This window comes from Scardinius erythrophthalmus, assembly GCF_964197995.2.
Source record: "Scardinius erythrophthalmus genome assembly, chromosome: 17".
Classification (NCBI taxonomy): Eukaryota; Metazoa; Chordata; class Actinopteri; order Cypriniformes; family Leuciscidae; genus Scardinius; species Scardinius erythrophthalmus.
The window spans coordinates 38,974,661-38,999,604 of NC_138237.1; the positions used below are offsets into that span (position 1 = coordinate 38,974,661).

Consider the following 24,944-nt stretch of genomic DNA (forward strand, 5'->3'; position numbering starts at 1 on the left):
ATAAGCTTTGATCTATCTATGATAAATATGCAGTGTTATTTTAAATCTGACTTTATTAGATGTCTTTTTAGCCCATATTACTCCTGAACAGTAATGTCAGTAACGTTAGAACACTGTTAGACTGTTAACGTTAGACATCTGAAATTAAAGCACTGGATATATAATTTGTATGTGTTTAATTGTATACTTTTTTTTGTTTGACCATGTGTTTGTACTTTGTTTTTGGTGTCCTATGTCTTCTGAATATAAAACACAAAAGCCTGCACCCTTCTGCATAACGTATGTTTTATTTGTTTTGTTTTGTTCTGTTTTGTTTTGTTATCTTAAAAACGCTCCACCGTCACATTTCCGTCTAAACCATAGACATCTATGGTCTAAACGGTAAAAACGCAAAAGTCTGCTAGACAGTGAAGGCACCGATCAGTGCTTCACATTGCCACCTAGCCGCCTGGAGTGCACACTACATTGAATTTCACACACTTTTGCGTCACCATATGCACGTTTTCACCCGCGAGCTCTCTCGTGTAAACAGGGCCTTAGTTTCGTTTTTGAACAATAATCCTACCGGAAGGAATAACATTGAAGAATAACAAGGAGGATTGAGCTCCTGCAAATTAATTATCAAAGAAGAGAATTGTGGAATTAGTGTCATACACACACAGATTCTGTAGATTTGTAGAAGTAGGTTCAGTGCGGATGTCCCATAGTCAGCTGAAATGTGAGTATTCTTGATTACATTGTTTACAAAATCATGCCTGTGGAAAAATCTTCATACAGCTGTATATCTATATATGCTTTTATATAATACTGTGCATACCTGTAGCCTAGTTTACAAATTTGAGAGAAAAATCACTCAGGTTAAACAAAAGCAGAATCAGTGTGGATGTTTCTATTATACGACTGGATTTTGTTCAGGGTTGAACAAAAATATAAGCTAAATTTAAAGCAAAAGTTAAGATGTCAAAGTTAAAACTTCATTGTCTCTCCTACATTAAAATGTATGAAAAGTATGTGCAAGTAATTGACATTATTGATTATATAAGGGCCAAAGGTAAATTCATTATCTTGTATATTATAGACCAGGGCAGTTGCAGAAACAATGGCTTCACGCAGACGGCGCCACAGCATGGAGGAACCACCCGAAATATCGTGAGAGATTGTTACATGTTATGTTTTTACATGAAGTTTGTTTGTTATCTGTGTTTCTCTTGATGCAGGGGATCATCATAATAGTCTGGGTGTTTAAACAAATTGTTATACAAATATACAGTATATAGCATAGGCCTAAATTATCAAAATGAACGCAAGAAACTCAGTTCCCTTTTGTTGTCACTCCGAGTTATGTCGGATGACGACGAATGGGGTTTCGCTTAGAAATCCTATCATCTTCGAGTATTAAAACACGAGCCAATGGCAAAGAAATGCCATGGGTCTGCGGAATTTGCATAGCGTAACTCCGCCCCGCCCTGGGGGTATAAAGGAAGTCGCTGGCAACATGCAGATATGTTTTCGCTTCGGAGCCAAGTTCAGTACTTCACTCCACAAGCATTTTGAGTGTCATCTCAAATCTCTTCGAGACGAGCGACTCTTCAGTGTGTTTGTGTGACGGCGCTTTCCAGCGAGATCGCATTTCCTGCTGCTGATTTGTGCAGTAATCTGCCGACAGTGTGTGTGTTTCTCCCTGGGCGCTTCAGCACTCTGCTGAGCTTTTCCACTCTCTAAAAGAGCTGCACGCGGCACGTCTTTTTCAAGACGGTTCGCCCGTGTATTTTCTGGATGTGTGTGCGCACTGTGCGGTCATCTGCCTAACGGTCGCGAGCGCTGTTTTGCGTGTTGGGCTTAATCACGCTTGGCAGCGCTCGTTGAGGAGTCATGTTTTCATTGCGGGAACATGACCATCGCGATGTTTATAGATCAAGACTCAATAATCTCCATGTGAGCAGAGTCCCCTTTGCCACACCCCAATTTATCTCTTCCTCGAGAGGGGATACTTTGGCTGGTGGCCAGGGTGATCTGAGGGTTTGGTGTGGCACAACAACCGACGAGTCAATTCCTCGGGCCACACCCCCCTCCACATCGCAGACCATGCACTCACAGCATCACAAGGCGGGCTTGATTCCTCTGGAAATGAAGTTTCGACTGCGTTGCCTCCCACGGGAGTACCATCGTTGCCGGGACCGATCCAGAGCTGTCAGCCATGCTTTCCCGGGCAGCTGAAAGCATCGGCTGGAGTGGCCCCGCCCTCCCCCCGAGCGCTGTAAGCTTCTCCCGGACGTGCATCAGGACGCCTGCGCTGCGCGAGACTCCACGTGACTTTCGCGGCTCGCGGGTGTCCTCCGCCTTCGCTGCTTTCGATCGCACGGTGATCATGGTCTGTATGTTCCCTGTCACTATCGTGGCACGGTCATGCAGTACTGTGTGTCGCCTGCGCCTTCGATGCAGTGCTGTCCCGGGAGTTCTGTCGAACCGGCCGCAGTGGAACGCTAGTCCTTCCCTGGCCAACCCTGGCAGAACGCGGAAAATTTTAACCACGCCCCTATGCTGGGACGCCATGCCTCCCATGCCCGGCCTGGTTGTTCCGCCGCGCACACTACTGACCTCGCTCTCGGGCGACATCGGTACCTGCGTGATCCTGGGTCAGGTGATGTCCACTATGTGGTCCAGACATGGGCTTAGCCAGGTTGATGTGGTAGGGTCTGAGAATTAATTTTCTCAGCTCCCCCATGTCCCAGGCTGAGCTCTTTGGTGGTGTGGCTTCGGCCACCTGAAGCAGACTCAGGTTCTGTACCGATGGTCATCCATCCGTGCGGTCTCCTTTGTCTTCTTCCCGCCAAGGCCCCCTCCATGCGGCTGCTCCCCTCGGGCCTTCACCAGCTCTGAGTAGGAGGAAGTCGCAGGAGGGTGGCGCTGCCCGTCTCCGCCCCTTAGACTGCCACGTCAGCCTAAGCAGCACCCTGAGGCGGGCAGCCTGGTCGGCGGTGTGGTTGAGGACTGCGCCCAACAGTCTTCGATCACTCCAGAAGCGGACTGAGGCTCTGCACTGACGGTCATCCGTTGGTGTGGTCTGCTTAGTCCGCTTCCCGCCGACGCCACCTCCATGCGACTCCTTCCCTCGAGCCTTCACCGGTCCGAGCACGAGGAGGTCGCTGGAGGCTGGCACTGCCTGTCTCTGCCCCTTAGCCGGCTAACACCTGGCTGAGCAGCACAAACCTGAGACAGGCAGCTTGGAGTTAGGGCTCAGTTCTTCAGGAGCTGGTAGCAGGACCACTCCTTCCCCTGCTGGAGGGCTGGGGCAGAATCTCTACAAAAGAACTGATGCTGTTTCTCTGAGCCCCAAGAGGCTGTGAATGACAGCACGCGCCGCCCACGGGCCACGCTCCTCTCATCCCCCTCTGTCGCCAGACCCCTGCCAGAGCACGCCCCCGTGGGACACTGGTCCTCCCCTGGCCTTCTCTGGCAGGACGCAGCTAATGACCGTGCCCCCGCACCGGGCCGCTATGCCACCCACGCTGGGGCCGGTCATTCCTCCTCGCTGCACCCCCGACGGTACGTCTGTGGTTCGTATGACCCCGCTGGTGCACTTTCTGGAAGCCTGGCTAGAGCTTCCCAGACTGTCCGCTGGGTCGCGAGAACCATCAGGCTCGGCTACGCGATTCAGTTCGCGCGATCTCCTCCCCGCTACAGCGGAGTCCGCTTCACTATGGTCGGTGGCAATGCCCCTGTCATGAGAGCGGAGGTCGCCACCCTACTGGCGAAGGGTGCGATCGAGATTGTCCCTCCAGCCGAAATGAGGTCCGGCTTCTACAGCCCTTACTTCATTGTTCCGAAGAAATCGGGTGGGTTACGACCAATCCTGGACCTGCGCGTCCTGAACCGCTCCCTTCACAGGCTGCCGTTCAAGATGCTCACGGCCAAACGCATTTTCGAGTGTGTGCGGCCACAGGATTGGTTTGCAGCGATCGACCTGAAGGACGCCTACTTCCATGTCTCCATTTTACCTCGACACAGACCGTTTCTACGGTTTGCTTTCGAGGGGCAGGCATACCAGTACGCGGTTCTCCCTTTCGGGCTAGCCCTGTCTCCTCGCGTCTTCACGAAGGTCGTCGAGGCAGCCCTTGTTCCCCTACGCGAACACGGGGTTCGCATCCTGAACTATCTCGACGACTGGCTGATCCTAGCTCACTCTCGAGACCAGGTTTGCGAACACAGGGATCTTGTGCTCCGGCACCTAGCTCGTCTGGGCCTTCGGGTCAACTGGGAGAAGAGCAAACTCTGCCCAGTGCAGAGGATCTCTTTTCTCGGTATGGAAATCGACTCGGTCGCCATGTGCGCGCAGCTTACGAGCGAGCGCGCGCAATCACTGCTGACTTGTCTTCGCCAGTTCGAGGGCAAGAGTGCGGTCCCACTGAAACTTTTTCAGAGGCTCCTGGGGCATATGGCATCCGCAGCCGCAGTAACGCCGCTCGGATTGCTTCATATGAGACCGCTTCAGCTTTGGCTTCGCGATCGAGTCCCGAGGTGGGCATGGCAACACGGCAAGCTCCGGGTCCCAGTGACTCCGGCCTGCCGTCAGACCTTCACCCCGTGGTCGAACCTCAGCTTTCTACAGGCCGGAGTGCCCCTGGAACGAGTTTCCCGGCATGTTGTTGTCTCAACAGATGCCTCCACCACGGGCTGGGGCGCCATGTGCAATGGACATGTTGCCGCGGGCTCCTGGACAGAACCCCAGCGCCTATGGCATGTCAATTGCCTCGAGTTGCTGGCTGTACGTCTCGCCCTGCACCGCTTCCATGCGTTGCTCATGGGTTAGCACGTACTAGTCCGATCAGACAATACCGCGACAGTAGCGTACATCAACCATCAAGGTGGTCTACGCTCCCGCCGTATGTCGCAACTCGCTCGCCACCTCCTCATATGGAGTCAGAAGCATCTGAGGTCGCTTCGAGCCATTTATATCCCGGGACACCTGAACCAGGCGGCCGACGAGCTGTCTCGAGTTCGGCCTCTCGCTGGAGAATGGCGGCTCCATCCCCAGACGGTCCAGCTGATTTGGGATCAGTTCGGCGACGCACAGGTAGACCTGTTTGCCTCCCACGACTCGTCCCATTGCGACCTGTTTTATTCCCTGACCGAGGGCACGCTCGGCACGGATGCACTGGCGCACAGCTGGCCGCGGGGCCTACGCAAGTATGCGCTTCCCCCAGTGAGCCTTCTTGCGTGGACCCTGCGCAAGATCAGGGAGGACAAGGAGCAGGTTATTTTGGTTTCCCCATACTGGCCCAACCACACCTGGTTCTCAGAACTCATACTCCTTGCGACAGCACCTCCCTGGCCGATTCCTCTGAGGAAGGACCTCCTTTCTCAGGGACGGGGCACCCTTTGGCACCCTCGTCCCGGTCTTTGGAACCTCCACGTGTGGCTTCTGGACGGGACGAGGCAGGTTTGAGTACCCTACCACCAGCGGTGGTGGCTACCATCACTTCCGCTAGAGCATCGTCCACGAGACATGTCTATGTGTTGAAGTGGAACCTCTTCGTCACCTGGTGTTCTTCGAAAAATTTTGAACCCACGAAATGCCCCGTCAGTGTCGTGCTTTCCTTCCTGCAAGAAGGGTTGGAGCGAAGGCTGCCTCCCTCCACCCTGAAAGTGTATGTTGCCGCCATTGCCGCACATCACGACGCAGTTGATGGTAAGTCCTTGGGAAAGCACGACCTGATTGTCAGGTTCCTGAGGGGAGCCAGGAGACTAAATCCTCCTCGTCCTCCCCTCGTACCCTCTTGGGACCTCTCAGTGGTTTTAACTGCCCTGCAGAGTGCTCCATTTGAGCCTTTACAATCAGTGGAGCTTAAGTTCCTGTCAATGAAGACAGCGCTCCTGGTTGCATTGGCCTCCATCAAGAGGGTAGGGGACCTGCAGGCATTTTCGGTTGACGAAGCGTGCCTGGAATTCGGGCCGGCTAACTCTCACGTGATCCTGAGACCCCGGCTTGGATATGTGCCCAAGGTTCCTACCACACCCTTTCGAGACCAGGTAGTGAACCTGCAAGCGCTGCCCTTGGAGGAGGCAGACCCAGCCTTGGCACTGCTCTGTCCAGTACGCGCCCTTCGTGCTTACGTAGACAGAACGCGGTGTTTCAGGACCTCAGACCAGCTCTTGTCTGTTATGGTGGGAAGCTGAAGGGGAAGGCTCTCTCCAAGCAAAGGTTGTCTCACTGGATAGTGGACGCCATTGCTTTGGCTTACCAGCAGCAAGGTCGACCATACCCCCTTGGTGTGACGGCCCACTCCACTCGGAGTGTGGCATCCTCTTGGGCTCTAGCGCATGGTGCCTCGCTAACAGACATCTGCAGAGCTGCAGGCTGGGCGACACCTAACACATTCGCGAGATTCTACAATCTCCGAGTAGAGCCAGTTTCTTCTCATGTACTCGCTTCAACTAGCCGGTGCTAGATTCTGCTCAGGTGTCTTCGCTTGCTCGCCATTCCTCTCCACGGACGGGATACGTGCGATATTCCTCAGGTGAGCCTCATAAGCCCTGAGTCTCCTCCAGCACTGACGACGTCAACGCCAGAGTTATGCCACTGGCTGCTTTCGCGCTTGGCTAGGTGTCTCCATGTGCATGGTTCCCTTCGGGCGACCCCCACATGTGTATTTCCACTGTAAGCCTCTTTGAGCATGTGTCTTTCCCTTGGCAAGCCACCTTGCCACCCCTGGGGTTGAAATATTCCACCTGCGGCTGGACACCCCAGTGTTACTCCGTATGCAGCCCTTCGGGGTCATATGTGTATTCCCAGTCCCCCCCTTCGGGTTGGGCATGATTGCATATTTCCACTGGATATGCTTCCCAGTGTACCTTGGTATTCCTGTGTTAAGTAGGACTCCTTCGTCCGTGCTAGTCTCACGACAGGGAGCTCAGACTTACGCAGGGCACTGGAAGACAGTCGAGAGGTGGCGTGATTATACGGGAACCCCATTCGTCGTCATCTGACGTAACTCGGAGTGACAACGAAAGGGAACGTCTCGGTTACGTATGTAACCCTCGTTCCCTGAGTAGAGAACGGAGACGTTACGTCTCCCTGCCACTTCCGCTGTACCGCTGGAACGCCTGAGTTCAGTCTCGGCTCCTCAGCGAAGACATATCTGCATGTTGCCAGCGACTTCCTTTATACCCCCAGGGCGGGGCGGAGTTACGCTATGCAAATTCCGCAGACCCATGGCATTTCTTTGCCATTGGCTCGTGTTTTAATACTCGAAGATGATAGGATTTCTAAGCGAAACCCCATTCGTCGTCATCCGACGTAACGTCTCCGTTCCCTACTCAGGGAACGAGGGTTACATACGTAACCGAGACGTTTCATCTACAGTACGTCAGTTAATGTGCACCATAAAATTTAAATATTTGCATTACAAAACATACTAAATTTCTTGATGTTTCTGTGTTTTCTCTAGATCTGATGTTCTTCATCTCAAAGCTGAATTGAATATGCTATATGAGAAAACTAAATGTCAGACACATATAGAGAATATGAGCAAGCTCACCAAAGAGTTTGAAGAAGATTACATATGTGCTTTTGAGCTCAGATATGGAGCAATAGGAGCAATATTAGCAATAGGAGCAGCAACAGGAGCAACTGGAGGGGCTGCCATGATTGCAGGAATAGTTGCAGCTTTTTCTACTCTGGGGGCTGCTGCTACTGTTGCGGGATTAGGAGCGGCTGTAGTTGCGGCTGCAGCTGCCAGAGTTACTGCTCGTGTTGGGAAATTCAGAAAATCACAGCAGGAGAAGAAAATGAAACAAAGCACTGAAACTAAACTTAAAGAACTTCAGAACAAAATGAGTCCTATGATTAACTTGCTGGAAAAAGTGTTTCAGCGTATTGAGGAAATACTGAGAGACCCTACGATACCAGAGCACAAACTCACTGCAATACGCGATCTTTTTAACCACTGCTTTCAAGAGCGTACAACTTTACATTTGACTGAAAACCTCTCCGAAACTTCAGCTAAGATTGGTGAAATGCTTGAACTTTTGGACGAAATTACTGAAGACAACAAGGACGAGCCTGCAAAACCAACAGAGGAAGAGGAGTTTAGGAAAAAAAGCAGAGACATTCATTAATGAAATGAGGGAAGGACTTAATCAGTTACAGAACACCATGAATGACATCAGTAAACTGAGAGAAAGAATATCAGAGAGCTTGAATTAATGACTGATAATTATTGATGTCCTACAATGATTAATGTTACATCAGCAAAAGTTAGAATTAAATAGGATCCGCAGAATAGCACTGTTTTTTTGTTGTTGTTTTTTTTCTAAAGGAAAACAATATTTTGTGACACAGATATTAAAGTGTAAGATTACATTTCTTTTGCTCTAGATTGTCAAAAGACACATTTTGTGTGTGTGTGTGTATATATTGTGCGTTATATTTTACACTTCCAAAACAATATAAGACATGTATATAAAATGTAACTGTATTTGAATTCAAAGTGAATAAAATAATTGTATTTAAGCCATAATTGAAATTGTCTTTAAAATGGTTTATAAAAAAAAGGTTTATAATCTCTTCCTCTTTTTATTATTATTTGGTAATAGATTTATTTGATCAGTGTGATTTTAGAAAAACTTTGTAAAAATTGTTAAGGAGATGTTCTTGCTGAGGATTACGATGCACAGAGATTTCTGTGGTGTGCGATTGAATGTATTATGGCATACGACTACATATTTGAGCTGAAGAAGTGTAAGTAAATTACATTTAAGTAAGTAAATGAATAAATAAATAATTATGCAAAACAGTTCACACTAGTCTGGACATGATATGGTGTTCATATGTATAAATCACACTGGAGTAACAGATCCTAATAATATATTTTTTAAAGTTTTTGTTTAATTACATTACAGCCAAATGCCAAAGAGAGCAGCTGACTGAACTGCAAGATCTCTTTTCTCTCATAATAAGACACATTAATATCATTTGTGCAGAAATGGTCATTGTGGTGGTACCCTTTCAAATGGTGCACTGTAAAAAATGTCTAACCCTCCCAAATCAAAAATTTCAAGTGACCGATAACATCTAAATTTTTCAATTGGCCCAATGAGAAATAATACGTCAGACTAATTTTAGATGTTATCGGTCACTTGAAATTTTTGACTTGGGGATGTAATTTCTTTTTACAGTGTACACATTTGTAGCTAAAGACTGCATATTAGTACCTCAAAGGTACAAATGCTGGAGTTCATGTGTAGAGCCGCTGGTGACACTTCCAGCACAGTTTAATGTTGTGTCGAGTCTTCTTAGTGTTTTAAATATAGTGATTTTTGATGCTATCATAGAAGTGCCCCATTCACTCCCATTCACAAGGCATTTAACCTAAAACTGTCATGATCCTGTCATGATCCTGGCTTTTCCTTTCTTTACTCTGTCTCCCCCTTTTGGACACACACACTCATACACACTCCCACGCTTTACACGCATTCATTCATGCCGCTCCTTTACATTCTGATCATTTCCAGCTGAACCTCATTACTTTCTCTTTGTCTTCTCATTACTTTCTCACCTGCTCTCTCTTTCCCTAATAGGGTTTGCTATTTATTGTTCTGACCTTCCCTTGTCTTGTCGCCAGATTATTTCATGTGTTTGTGCATACGTTACATCTGTGCAAATCCTGTCGTGTCTTGTCTACGGGCATCTTGTCGTGTGATCGTGTCCTGTCTAAGAGGTATCTACTCGTGTGATTGTCATCTCCACTGAGCTATACTGTGTGCAGAGTTTCCGACTGGTGGCCGCTCCTTGTAGCTGTTCTATCCTGTTCGCTGGAGCGAATCTGTGGGCTCACGCATCTGGGCGAGTACCTCTTACGCACACTTCGTGCAACGGGACTTTATGTTATCCTTGTGCTTTCAACCCTGAGTCTACGGAAGAAAGTTGTTTCGATTACCTGAAGTCTACGGAAGAACTTGTGTTATCTGATTAAGAAGTGTTTTGTTCTTTACCGCTTCTTTCTGCCAGCATCTCTAATTAAAGACTGTTGAATGCTTTCTCTGCTTTTGGGTCCTTCTCTACACCTTATCACAGAATAATCTGGCCAGCATGGACCCAGCAGGTGGCAATCCTTTTCAGACAGCGGTGGAGTTACAGGGCGTGATGATAGGCCGACATGAAGAGGAGCTGTCGGCTGCCAGACACGCCGTTGAGTCTCTCGCCTCCCAGGTTACGGACCTCTCCAACCGCCTCCATCACTCTCCCCGAGAAATACCAGCCTCGCAGGATCACCGCGAGGCACCGGAGCCTCGTATCAACAATCCTCCTTGTTATTCAGGTGAGCCAATGCAATGCCGCCCCTTTCTGACTCAATGCGAGGTTGTTTTTTCTCTGCAGCCTGTTACGTATGCCACGGATCGAGCCAGAGTCGCTTTTGTCATCTCGTTACTCACTGGGAGAGCTCGTGAGTGGGGCGCGGCAAATTGGGAGGCTGAGGCGGACTGTGTGTTCAACTTTCCCCGGTTCAAGGAGGAGATGATTCGGGTATTCGACCGGTCAACTCACGGGGAGGAGGCTTCACGGGCGCTATCCGCCTTGCGACAGGGTAGGCGCTCCGCAGCAGACTTTGCGATTGAATTTCGCACCCTCGCCACCACTGCGGGCTGGAATGAACCAGCTTTAGTGTCCCGGTTCCTGGAGGGGCTTAATTCTGATGTAAAAGAGGAGATCTACATCCGCGAAGTACCTACTCGGCTTGACTTGTTAATCGACCTGGCCATCCGAATTGAGAAGCGCTTTGATCTGCGCCGTCGGGCGCACAGTCAGTATTCTGCTAGACAGTCTCCACCCGCTGTTTCTTCTCCGCCTCATGCGGCACCGGAGCCCGAAGCTATGCAGCTGGGAGGTTTGCGAATCTCCGCCAAGGAACGAGAGCGGCGAGTACTAAACCGCCTGTGCATGTACTGCGCCGCATCTACACACTTCGTTTTGTCATGCCCAGTAAAAGCCAACGCTCGCCAGTAAACGGAGGGCTACTGGCGAGCGCAACATCAAAGGATCCTCCTTTAAAGGCCCGTACTACTGTTCCTGTTTGTCTCCGCTGGTCTGGTTCTTCCATCCCCTGTTCGCCGTTGATTGACTCCGGGGCAGAGGAGTGCTTCATTGACGAAGTTTGGGCACAAGAGCAAGGTATTCCTCTTATTGACCTAGCAGACTCTACGCCACTTTATGCCTTAGACGGCAGTTCACTGCCAAAGATTCGTAAGAAGACCGTTCCTATTTCCCTCATAGTTTCTGGGAATCACAAAGAGACAGTTTCTTTTCTTGTTTTTTGTTCTCCCTTTTGCCCTGTTGTACTAGGACACCCTTGGCTAGCCCAACACAACCCCCAGATTAATTGGTCTGAGAATTCTATCGTGTCATGGAAATTGTCTTGCCATGTTGATTGTTTAACCTCTGCCATTCCTCCGGTGTCATCTGTCTCTGTTTTTCAGGAAGAGCCAGGTGATATGTCCGGGGTACCGGAGGAAAATCACGATCTGCGTGAGGTGTTCAGCCGGTCCCGGGCGGCATCCCTTCCTCCTCACCGACCATATGATTGTAGTATTGAGCTCCTCCCAGGTTCTACGCCCCCGCGCGGCAGGTTATTTTCATTGTCCGCCCCCGAACGCGAAGCACTCGAAGACTATCTGTCAGCATCCCTTGATGCGGGTACTATTGTTCCTTCGTCCTCACCCGCGGGCGCCGGTTTTTTTTTCCGTTAAGAAGAAAGACGGCTCTTTGCGTCCCTGCATTGACTATCGTGGGCTGAACGAGATCACGGTCAAGAACCGTTATCCCTTACCGTTGATGTCCTCGGCTTTCGAACTCTTGCAGGGAGCAAAGATTTTCACCAAGCTCGATTTACGAAACGCTTATCACCTCGTTCGCATTAAGAAGGGGGATGAGTGGAAGACCGCGTTTAATACACCCCTGGGGCACTTTGAATATCGGGTTCTTCCGTTCGGCCTCGTCAACGCTCCGGCAGTGTTCCAGGCACTCGTTAATGACGTGCTTCGGGACATGCTGAACATTTTTGTATTCGTTTATCTTGACGACATTTTAATTTTTTCGCCCTCTCTCCAAGTGCACGTACAACACGTACGTCGGGTTCTCCAACGCCTGCTTGAGAACAAACTTTTTGTCAAAGCTGAAAAATGCTCGTTTCATGTCCCGTCTGTCACCTTCCTCGGATCAATTATTTCCGAGGAAGGTATCAGCATGGATCCGGTCAAGGTCCAGGCGGTCACCGAATGGCCTGTTCCTGATTCTCGTGTAGCGCTCCAGCGGTTTCTGGGCTTTGCAAATTTTTATCGTCGTTTTGTCAGTAACTTTAGTCAGGTAGCTGCCCCCCTCACTGCCTTAACGTCGGTGAAAGCCAAATTCGACTGGTCTGCTCCTGCCCAAGGCGCTTTTGATCGTCTGAAGACCCTTTTCACTACCGCGCCTATTTTGCTCTTTCCCGATGTCTCCAGACAGTTCATAGTCGAGGTCGATGCGTCAGAGGTCGGGGTCGGAGCTATCCTTTCCCAGCGCTCCGCCGCTGATGGAAAGGTTCATCCCTGCTCCTTTTACTCTCATCGCCTTTCGCCCGCCGAACGTAACTATGACGTGGGAGACCGTGAGCTACTAGCCATTCGTTTAGCTTTGGGTGAATGGAGACACTGGTTAGAGGGGTCATCTGTTCCTTTTCTAGTATGGACAGATCACAAGAATCTTGAATACATTCGAACAGCAAAAAGATTGAATGCTCGCCAAGCACGTTGGGCTTTGTTTTTTACGCGGTTCGATTTCACGATTTCATATCGTCCGGGCTCTAAGAACGTTAAACCTGACGCTCTCTCCAAGGTTATAATCGTTAACGAAAACGAACGAAAAAACGAAAACTAGGTGGGAAAAAACATTGTCGTTAACTGAAATAAAAATAAAAACGAGGCATTGCAAAAAAACGATAACTAACTAAAACTGTAACGTGTGTTTGGCAAAACTAACTAAAATAAAATAAAAATTATAGAGTAAATGTCCTTAGTTTTCGTCTTTGTCAAGGTCTTTAATTTTTTAACGCTATTTAAAACACGCAGCGTATTCATTAAGCTGCATTTCCTTTCCGCATGCGTCTCTCACATGCGCGCACGCACACACACACACACACACACACACAGCCCCTCCCCTCCGTGCACACCGCGTCTCCATGAGAACGAGTGTTCGTTCGACGTTGAAAGCAAGTTCGCGAAAGGTTGGTATCTCTATCTCGTGAATACCTTTACACAATCACACATTAAAAAGTGGTATAAAAATATTTTAAATTCTGAATATAATTTTGTCAGTGTGTTAATGTCGACCCGAGAAGCGATTGGCCTTCTTTAGAAAGTTAACTAGTCGCAAGTTTGAGGTAAAATGCACTTTTTGGTTGTGGTTGTCGATGTCAAAACACTATAAGCTGTGATTCAAATATAAAATAATGTTATGTCATTTTTTTACTTTTACACTGAATGTTTGCTGCTTAAAGATGAGTAGGCTATTGGCTATTTTCTAAAATTGTATGATGTTTTTGTTGTGTTATTATTACACAATACTTTTTCCGACCTTTTTGAATCTTGCCCCTGACAAATAACCCAAATTACAAAAAAAGACTAAAACTAACACTAAAACTAATAAAAACTAAACTAAAACTAAGCATTTTCAAAAAATAAAAACTAAACTAAACTAGCAAACCCACTTTACAAACTAATTAAAACTAAACTGAATTTGAAAACAAAAAGTCAAAACGAAATAAAAATAAAAACTAATGAAAAATGCAAAACTATAATAACCCTGGCTCTCTCTCGCATCTTTGACTCTTCCTCCACTCCTACAACACCTGAAGGGGTTATCCCTCCAGGTAGAGTGGTAGGAGCAGTTTCCTGGGGAATCGAGATGTCAGTTAAGCGCGCTCTCGCCCGCGTTTCCATTCCGCGTAAATGTCCCAGGCACCTTCTGTTTGTTCCGGTTCATCTCCGTTGTTCTGTCCTACATTGGGGTCATGCTTCTAAATTCACTGCCCATCCCGGCGTACGGGGCACTCTTGCTACCGTTCGTCAACGTTTCTGGTGGCCCACTCTGGATCATGATACACGTCGGTATGTCGTCTCGTGCGTAGATTGCGCCCAAACTAAGTCCAGTAATTCTCCTCCGGCCGGTTTGTTACGTCCGTTACCAGTTCCGTCACGCCCATGGTCCCATATCGCTATGACTTTATTACGGGTCTACCTTCGTCGGCTGGGAACACCGTCATCCTTACTGTCGTTGACCGTTTTTCCAAGTCTGCGCACTTTATTCCTCTTGCAAAACTCCCATCCGCTAAGGAGATGGCTCAAATTTTGATCGACCAAGTGTTTAGACTACACGGGTTACCTACTGACGTTGTCTCCGATCGAGGGCCACAGTTCTCCTCCCAATTTTGGAAGGAGTTCTGTCGTCTCATCGGAGCGTCCGCTAGTCTCTCCTCGGGTTTTCACCCACAAACTAACGGTCAGGCCGAACGAGCCAATCAAATCGTTGTACGTTCTCTTCGTAGTCTAGCGCATCGTAATCCCTCGTCATGGTCAAACCAGCTCGCCTGGGCTGAATACGCGCACAACTCGCTTCCTACGTCTGCTACGGGTCTCTCTCCATTCCAGGGCTGCCTAGGCTACCAACCACCTTTGTTCCCTTCGCAGAGTGCAGAATCTAATGTTCCGTCCGTCCAGTCATTTGTCGATCGATGCAAACGCACTTGGAGAGGGGTGAAATCTGCCCTTTGTCATTTCTTGGAAACGCATGAGCATCGCTGCAAATAGGCGTCGCATAAAGAGTCCTCGTTACGTCTGTGGTCAAAGAGTGTGGTTATCCACATCCAATTTACCTCTCCATTCTGAGTCTCGCAAGCTTATTCCTCGTTTCATCGGACCGTTCCGTATCGTCAAGATCTTTAATCCTGTCACAGTTAAACTTTCGCTTTCTCCCAATCTACGTCGCGTCCATCCCGTTTTCCACGTTTCATGCGTAAAACCAGTGTTACGCGCGCCTGTGCGTCCCTCAATTCCTCCGGTCCGTATTGTTGATTCACCCGTCTATAGGGTTCGCAAGCTCCTCGACATGCGTCGCCGAGGTCGTGGGCACCAATATTTAGTGGACTGGGAGGGGTACGGTCCTGTGGAGAGAAGTTGGGTGTCCGCCCGGGACATCCTGGACCCTTCGCTCATTGATGATTTCCTCCGTACCCGTCAGCAGGCTCCCTTAGATGCGCCAGGGGGCGCTCGTTAAAGGAGGGGTACTGTCATGATCCTGTCATGATCCTGGCTTTTCCTTTCTTTACTCTGTCTCCCCCTTTTGGACACGACACACACACTCATACACACTCCCACGCTTTACACGCATTCATTCATGCCGCTCCTTTACATTCTGATCATTTCTAGCTGAACCTCATTACTTTCTCTTTGTCTTCTCATTACTTTCTCACCTGCTCTCTCTTTCCCTAATAGGGTTTGCTATTTATTGTTCTGACCTTCCCTTGTCTTGTCGCCAGATTATTTCATGTGTTTGTGCATACGTTACATCTGTGCAAATCCTGTCGTGTCTTGTCTACGGGCATCTTGTCGTGTGATCGTGTCCTGTCTAAGAGGTATCTACTCGTGTGATTGTCATCTCCACTGAGCTATACTGTGTGCAGAGTTTCCGACTGGTGGCCGCTCCTTGTAGCTGTTCTATCCTGTTCGCTGGAGCGAATCTGTGGGCTCACGCATCTGGGCGAGTACCTCTTACGCACACTTCGTGCAACGGGACTTTATGTTATCCTTGTGCTTTCAACCCTGAGTCTACGGAAGAAAGTTGTTTCGATTACCCGAAGTCTACGGAAGAACTTGTGTTATCTGATTAAGAAGTGTTTTGTTCTTTACCGCTTCTTTCTGCCAGCATCTCTAAATAAAGACTGTTGAATGCTTTCTCTGCTTTTGGGTCCTTCTCTACACCTTATCACAAAAACGAAAATACGGTCAAACTTAAAAGTGGCGTTTCTATTCTAATTATGCTTTTAAAGGAAAGTTTGTCTCAGGTAGATAAACAAAAAGAGCCTAGGTTGCATTTTGGCGAGAGTTACGCTTTAACAGTTAATTAAATGCAAGTATGTTACATGTAATTACAATGCACCAAACATGTACTGTATACACATACGGTTACACTTTATTTTAAGGTGTCATTGTTACTGTGTAATTATCTATTTAAGTATTGAGTATTAATTAACAACATGTACTTAGGCCTACTATAGGGTTAGGATTTGGATGAGGGTTATTTGCATGTAATTATGTATAATTTACTGTTAATACTATTGTAAGTACATGTAACACATATAACAATGACACTGTAAAATAGTGTTACCGTACATAATACATAAATTGTATCAAATGGTTAAGCACAAAGTAGGCCTAGTTAAGGCCGCCTAATATAAAGCGTGTCCAAAAAATACGTTTTTCCAAAGTTTTTCCAAGGTCAAAGTTCAGCGTGAGACGATGTTATTCTGGACGATGATTGTTCTCCAAACTCGTGAGAACTTCTACCCTTCAGAGACTGTGTTAATGTGATCATCTGAGCTCAGGATGGTTCTTCAGACTAATGAACATCCATCGGTTCTCTGTTCTCCAGGTCCCAGCGTAAATCCAGCGATGACTTATTTAATAATTCTCCATCATTGATGTGTGATGAGCGAGAGCGTGTGAATATTCAGTTCAAAGCCCTGCGAGTTGACAGAGAATATTTTAGGCCGTTAAATGGTTTTTCCTCATCTCCTTCCTTCAGGCCTCCATCGCTGAGACTTCTGGAAATTATTCTAAACTGCTTTTCACAATATGCATTATAGATCACAAGAGCCGCTCTGTGCGTCCAGACAGAGGAGTATTAAAGGATGATAAAAGCGGAAAGAAGCGCTTCACATTAATTGTGCTTCATGTACAGATTTTATACTTCTGTTTAAGATTTCTAAGCCTCCCGGCTCAAAACCGCCTCTGTGTGTTTTCAATTTGTTTTTAGTATTTCACGAATAGTGATTGTTCTGATCACAAGAATCACATTAGTTTTTAAAGTTCTGCTAAACCCTCATTAATCACACCTGAACCTGAACCTGTTAATCAAGAGTTTAGGATCACTGGAAACTGGAGAACCCGACCGTGTGTCCTTTTACAACACTGTTCATCAGTTCACAATCACATAACATCACTTCATGGTGATATTGCTTTATGACAGGAGTGTGAGTGTGTGTTTGTGTGTGTGTTTTTCCTTCATTAGTCAGTCACACAGGGCTGCAGGCGTAACGAAGTAAGAGAACCTCAAGAGAAACGAAAGAAAACCCTGATTCTTGAGGGATTGGAAGTGTTCTCAGAAACGTGTTTTACGTTTCATGGTAGAAAAGTGCAGTTTCTGTTGTGTAGCAGAATTATGTGTTTGATTATATTGCTTCTAAAAGTGTTATTGTTCCAGCATTATTGTTAATGCATTTCGCAAAGTTGACATTCTTCCCAGAATTATTAATAATAGTAATTAATAGATCACAGTTTTAGTTGTAAACCAGGATTCTGGACTTCTGGTCCTGAAGAGACACTTTCCTGCAGAGTTCAACATCTGGTAAACCAAAGACCTTGATTAGTCGATTCAGACAGAGATTAAATAAAGGGACGAGGAACCCTGTCATTTACAAACAGACGAGAAAAGGATTAGAAAGAACAACTGAAGCTCTGCAGACAAATCCTACAGTTCCACAGAGAAACACTAGGTGTCAGTGTCCATTCACTCCTGAAGAACGAGAGATCATTTACTGAGCAGGATCACACGGTTCTTCAGTTGCTCAAGCTCCAAACGTCTAAACTCAGTACATTTTAAATAAGCCTGTTTGTATTTGTTTGTCTAAGTTAAAGTTAATCGCAATTAATAATGTGAAACAATTATATATATCATAGTATATATACCAAGTGCATGCTGAATTTACTCACCTATTTTCAAAGTTACTTTATTCATAGAGCACATTAAAATGTTTGTATATCATGAAAATTACAGCAATAAAATACAAGAGAAATATAGAAAGAAACATCAATTAAAAGACAAAGACATCCTTTTTGAGGCGTCTGATTGTGTGGCTCAGCTAGCCTGGGCCACACACACACAGCTCCTCTATAACAGCCTGTGTTAAACATGTTCTCTCAGGACTCGTGAATATTAACAAGCCCTGTTTAAATATGTAACTGTGAGAAAGACTTGTTCAAAAAGTCTGAATGATGAAATCTGGAACAGATCAGATTGAAATCACAGACTAGAATCAAACACACACACACAGACGCTTGAAGCGTGACCTCTGTGTCTGTGTGATTGTGTTCAGGGTTAATGAAAGTGTGTCGTTCACCTGAGCACTGAGACAAACATTTAAAGGGGTCGTGACACGAGAAATCTCATTTACCTTGATCTTTTGACATAAAGACCTTATGCACCAGAGAAACACGCACACAGCCATCTTTAGAATATTGTCTTTGAACTTGCGTTTTTGTGGTCGCTCTGTATATCTCTATGGCATCGCTGTCCAGGAGTAATTAGCTGGTGAAGTGGATTTACTTAAAGCTGCAGTCCGTAGCTTTTTTGGGTTAAAAATGATCCAAAATAATTTTTTGAGCAAGTACATCACCAGCCAGTGTTCTCTGCTTGCCGTAGCTCGATTCAAAACGGTAAGTTTGTAATGATGTTTTTAATCCCAGTGGCACTGGTGGATTTCTGCAGGAAATACGAGCATGTCTTTGCGTCATTACGTCACATCTGTCCACATGGAGAAGAGTCTCGGCTAGTCGGCTATGAGTGTGAGGATGTTGGAGTTGGAGATTTATAGCCTTTTCTCACAGCACTTGATATAATTAAATTTATCAATTTGATGGCGGATCCAGAAAGGTTCAAACGACAATCACCATCTGGAGATTCACCCGTTGTAAAACGCGAAACACTTCGAAGAAAAAAAGAGACTGCAACTGGCCCGTGCGAAAACAAGGACAAATATCGGAAAGGCATTAAATGTAGTCACACAATGCTGATGTTGTTAACATTAACAATTTGAGTACAAAGTATCATTTGCACGGTTTGACGTGATATGATAGAGCGATCGTTAGATTTAATCAGCGCGATTTCCTGCAATGCTTTTTTTCCCTTAGTTGGTCAGAACAAAAGTGGATGTTACTTGTTCAGACGACATTTTCCGGTGAAAATTCTTATGTTGGTCATACTTCCCAAAAGCAGAATCTGTGATTGCGAATGCCAGGATCCACACCGCTGCAGTGACTGACAACCGCACATTCTCCTCAAAACACTGGATTCATCTGCGCTGTGCCGTGCCGGGGCAAAACCCACATAAAGTTGATAATTCCGCGAATAACTGCAATTGCAGATTTCGAACAGAGATGGCGACAAAGAGGAAAAACTGTGGACTGCAGCTTTAATGTAAAGTTAATGAAAGTTACCATGAGCATTGTAATGTTTAAAGAAGATGTATTAACAACTGTCAGTAGACCGGGAAGAGCCGTTCATTCATAAATATGGAAGATCGCTGTGAAAATACAGACCGGAAGTCAAAAGACAACGAGGGCAACGCTGAAAAGGGGCGGAGCTATATAAGCTCTATAAGAGTTCTGTGTACCATTAAAACATCCTGCAAGTTTCAGAGCTTAAAACGTCCTCCTCATCATTAACACAGCATTTATTTAAACAAGCTCCAAAAACAGCTTGTTTTGATATTGTGGGATCTGTGATGTCACATGGGCAAATACATTTGCATATTCCCGCCTCAAGTGCAAGACATCGACCAATAGTTATACATCATCACTCCATAGGCTCCGCCCACTGGCTTTCAGTCGCTTAACGGCTGATATTTGCTTAGACTGGATGTGAGCGTCACGTCAAAAGCAAACATAAGCCATTATAATAACTGAAGCTATCTACACTGATACAGTATACAGATGTGTGTTCAGATTATAATGACTGACGCTGATACACTGATACAGTATACAGATGTGTGTTCAGATTATAATGACTGACGCTGTCTACACTGATACAGTATACAGATGTGTGTTCAGATTATAATGACTGACGCTGTCTACACTGATACAGTATACAGATTTGTGTTCAGATTATAATGACTGACTCTGATACACTGATACAGTATACAGATGTGTGTTCAGATTATAATGACTGACGCTGTCTACACTGATACAGTATACAGATGTGTATTCAGATTATAATGACTGACGCTGATACACTGATACAGTATACAGATGTGTGTTCAGATTATAATGACTGACGCTGATACACTGATACAGTATACAGATGTGTGTTCAGATTATAATGACTGACTCTGATACACTGATACAGTATACAGATGTGTGTTCAGATTATAATGACTGACGCTGATACACTGATACAGTATACAGATGTGTGTTCAGATTATAATGACTGACTCTGATACACTGATACAGTATACAGATGTGTGTTCAGATTATAATGACTGACTCTGAACACACATCTGTATACTGTATCAGTGTATCAGCGTCAGTCATTATAATCTAAACACACATCTGTATACTGTATCAGTGTATCAGCGTCAGTCATTATAATCTGAACTCACATCTGTATACTGTATCAGTGTATCAGCGTCAGTCATTATAATCTGAACACACATCTGTATACTGTATCAGTGTATCAGAGTCAGTCATTATAATCTGAACACACATCTGTATACTGTATCAGTGTATCAGTGTCAGTCATTATAATCTGAACACACATCTGTATACTGTATCAGTGTAGACAGCGTCAGTCATTATAATCTGAACACACATCTGTATACTGTATCAGTCTAGACAGCGTCAGTCATTATAATCTGAACACACATCTGTATACTGTATCAGTGTATCAGATTATAATGACTGACGCTGTCTACACTGATACAGTATACAGATGTGTGTTCAGATTATAATGACTGACGCTGTCTACACTGATACAGTATACAGATGTGTGTTCAGATTATAATGACTGACACTGATACACTGATACAGTATACAGATGTGTGTTCAGATTATAATGACTGACTCTGATACACTGATACAGTATACAGATGTGTGTTCAGATTATAATGACTGACGCTGATACACTGATACAGTATACAGATGTGAGTTCAGATTATAATGACTGACGCTGATACACTGATACAGTATACAGATGTGTGTTTAGATTATAATGACTGACGCTGATACACTGATACAGTATACAGATGTGTGTTCAGATTATAATGACTGACTCTGATACACTGATACAGTATACAGATGTGTGTTCAGATTATAATGACTGACGCTGATACACTGATACAGTATACAGATGTGTGTTCAGATTATAATGACTGACACTGTCTACACTGATACAGTATACAGATGTGTGTTCAGATTATAATGACTGACGCTGATACACTGATACAGTTTACAGATGTGTGTTCAGATTATAATGACTGACGCTGATACACTGATACAGTATACAGATGTGTGTTCAGATTATAATGACTGACGCTGATACACTGATACAGTATACAGATGTGTGTTCAGATTATAATGACTGATGCTGATACACTGATACAGTATACAGATGTGTGTTCAGATTATAATGACTGACGCTGATACACTGATAAAGTATACAGATGTGTGTTCAGATTATAATGACTGACGCTGATACACTGATACAGTATACAGATGTGTGTTCAGATTATAATGACTGACGCTGATACACTGATACAGTATACAGATGTGTGTTCAGATTATAATGACTGACTCTGATACACTGATACAGTATACAGATGTGTGTTCAGATTATAATGACTGACTCTGATACACTGATACAGTATACAGATGTGTGTTCAGATTATAATGACTGACTCTGATACACTGATACAGTATACAGATGTGTGTTCAGATTATAATGACTGACGCTGATACACTGATACAGTATACAGATGTGTGTTCAGATTATAATGACTGACGCTGATACACTGATACAGTATACAGATGTGTGTTCAGATTATTATGACTGACGCTGATACACTGATACAGTATACAGATGATTGTTCAGATTATAATGACTGACGCTGATACACTGATACAGTATACAGATGTGTGTTCAGATTATAATGACTGACGCTGTCTACACTGATACAGTATACAGATGTGTGTTCAGATTATAATGACTGACTCTGATACACTGATACAGTATACAGATGTGTGTTCAGATTATAATGACTGACACTGATACACTGATACAGTATACAGATGTGTGTTCAGATTATAATGACTGACGCTGATACACTGATACAGTATACAGATGTGTGTTCAGATTATAATGACTGACAGTGATACACTGATACAGTATACAGATGTGTGTTCAGATTATAATGACTGACAGTGATACACTGATACTGTATACAGATGTGTGTTCAGATTATAATGACTGACGCTGTCTACACTGATACAGTATACAGATGTGTGTTCAGATTATAATGACTGACTCTGATACACTGATACAGTATACCGATGTGTGTTCAGATTATAATGACTGATGCTGTCTACAATGATACAGTATACAGATGTTTGTTCAGATTATCATGACTGACTCTGATACACTGATACAGTATACAGATGTGTGTTCAGATTATAATGACTGACGCTGATACACTGATACAGTATACAGATGTGTTTTCAGATTATAATGACTGACGCTGATACACTGATACAGTATACAGATGTGTGTTCAGATTATAATGACTGACTCTGATACACTGATACAGTATACAGATGTGTGTTCAGATTATAATAACTGACGCTGTCTACACTGATACAATATACAGATGTGTGTTCAGATTATAACTAGATGTACCGCATCGCGGTACAAAATATGACCGCCGCTCAGGCCTGCACTGGCTTTCCACAAAAATAAATGACGTGGAGTAATTTGGCTGTATTGCGTGTTTATGTATATATACCTATAAAAAGTAATAGTATGTGCATGTCTGTCTGTGTGTGTGTGTGTGTGTGTGTGTGTGTGTGTGTGTGTGTGTTTGTGTATGTGTGTGTCTGTGTGTGTGTCTGTGCGTGTATGTATGTGTGCGCGTGTGTGTTTGTGTGTCTGTGCATGTGGATTTGTATGTGTGTGTATGGGTGTGTGTCTGTGCGTGTGGATGTCAGTGTGTGTGCATGCTTGCATTTGTTTGTATTCCTGCATGTGTGTGTGTGACAGTATCATCCTAAACCAGCAACCCTTCGCTCAACAGCACCATCTACAGGCCGATGAGTGTACAGTCACTAAATGTGCACATAAATGAATTTATTTTATACCCCCCCCCCCCCCCCCATGGATGAAATTCTACAAAACTTAGCAGAGGATACCCCCAGAGGATGTCAAGTTAATCATACACATGAAATATGGTGCAGTTCTGAACATCTCCACTGAAGATAGGGGCGATAAAAGCAGAATAATATTGCATTTTCATTTTTTATGGGAGGGGCGCAAATCACAAATGACTGATTATGGGCTAGGTTGATGTGGGCCCTTAAGAGTGGGCCCTACATACCATAAAAATTTCTTCATCCTCGGTGCCACGGTTCAGGTAGTTATTTAGGAAAAACTGCATTTTTTTGGGTTTGGGGGGGCCCAGCGCGGGGGGGGGAGTGGCCCCCGGGGACCAAACGAAATTTTTCCGTAGAAGTGTAGTGGGGCTACATGCCCACCAAATTTCATGTTCCCCGGTGCTTCGGTGTCCCTGGTATCGTTGACGAAAAATTTACGGGGGCCCCAGCGTGGGGGGGGAAGTGGCCCCCGGGGACCAAACGAAATTTTTCCGTAAAAGTCTAGTAGACCAACATACCATAAAAATTTCTTCATCCTCGTTGCCACGGTTCAGGTAGTTATTTAGGAAAAACTGCATTTTTTTGGGTTTGGGGGGGCCCAGCGCGGGGGGGGAGTGGCCCCGGGGACCAAACGAAATTTTTCCTTAGAAGTCTAGTGGGGCTACATGCCCACCAAATTTCATGTTCCCCGGTGCTTCGGTGTCCCTGGTATCGTTGACGAAAAATTCAGTAAGATGACGGGAAAAAAAAAAAAAAAAAACTTTGACAATCCCTATATGACCGCTTTCGCTAGCTACGCTAGCGGCGGTCATAATGACTGACACTGATACACTGATACAGTATACAGATGTGTGTTCAGATTATAATGACTGACTCTGATACACTGATACAGTATACAGATGTGTGTTCAGATTATAATTACTGACGCTGATACACTGATACAGTATACAGATGTGTGTTCAGATTATAATGACTGACGCTGATACACTGATACAGTATACAGATGTGTGTTCAGATTATAATTACTGACGCTGATACACTGATACAGTATACAGATGTGTGTTCAGATTATAATGACTGACTCTGATGCACTGATACAATATACAGATGTGTGTTCAGATTATGACTGACTCTGATACACTGATACAGTATACAGATGTGTGTTCAGATTATAATGACTGACTCTGATACACTGATACAGTATACAGATGTGTGTTCAGATTATAATTACTGACGCTGATACACTGATACAGTATACAGATGTGTGTTCAGATTATAATGACTGACGCTGATACACTGATACAGTATACAGATGTGTGATCAGATTATAATTACTGACGCTGATACACTGATACAGTATACAGATGTGTGTTCAGATTATAATGACTGACTCTGATGCACTGATACAATATACAGATGTGTGTTCAGATTATAATGACTGACTCTGATACACTGATACAGTATACAGATGTGTGTTCAGATTATAATGACTGACTCTGATACAC

General features: G+C 45.1%; 1 protein-coding gene across 1 annotated transcript in view; it reads left to right on the plus strand.

Moving 5' to 3' along the window:
- LOC308706119 (uncharacterized protein) overlaps positions 1-8,511 on the plus strand; it is a 63,748-nt gene extending 55,237 nt beyond the window's left edge. Inside the window, exons 6-7 of the mRNA XM_081391499.1 lie at positions 1,079-1,149; positions 7,449-8,511. Of these exons, the coding sequence (XP_081247625.1) occupies positions 1,079-1,149; positions 7,449-8,118 (741 nt within the window). The 3' untranslated portion in view covers positions 8,119-8,511. The remainder of the gene's footprint in view (positions 1-1,078; positions 1,150-7,448) is intronic.
- The last annotated feature ends 16,433 nt before the right edge of the window (positions 8,512-24,944 follow it).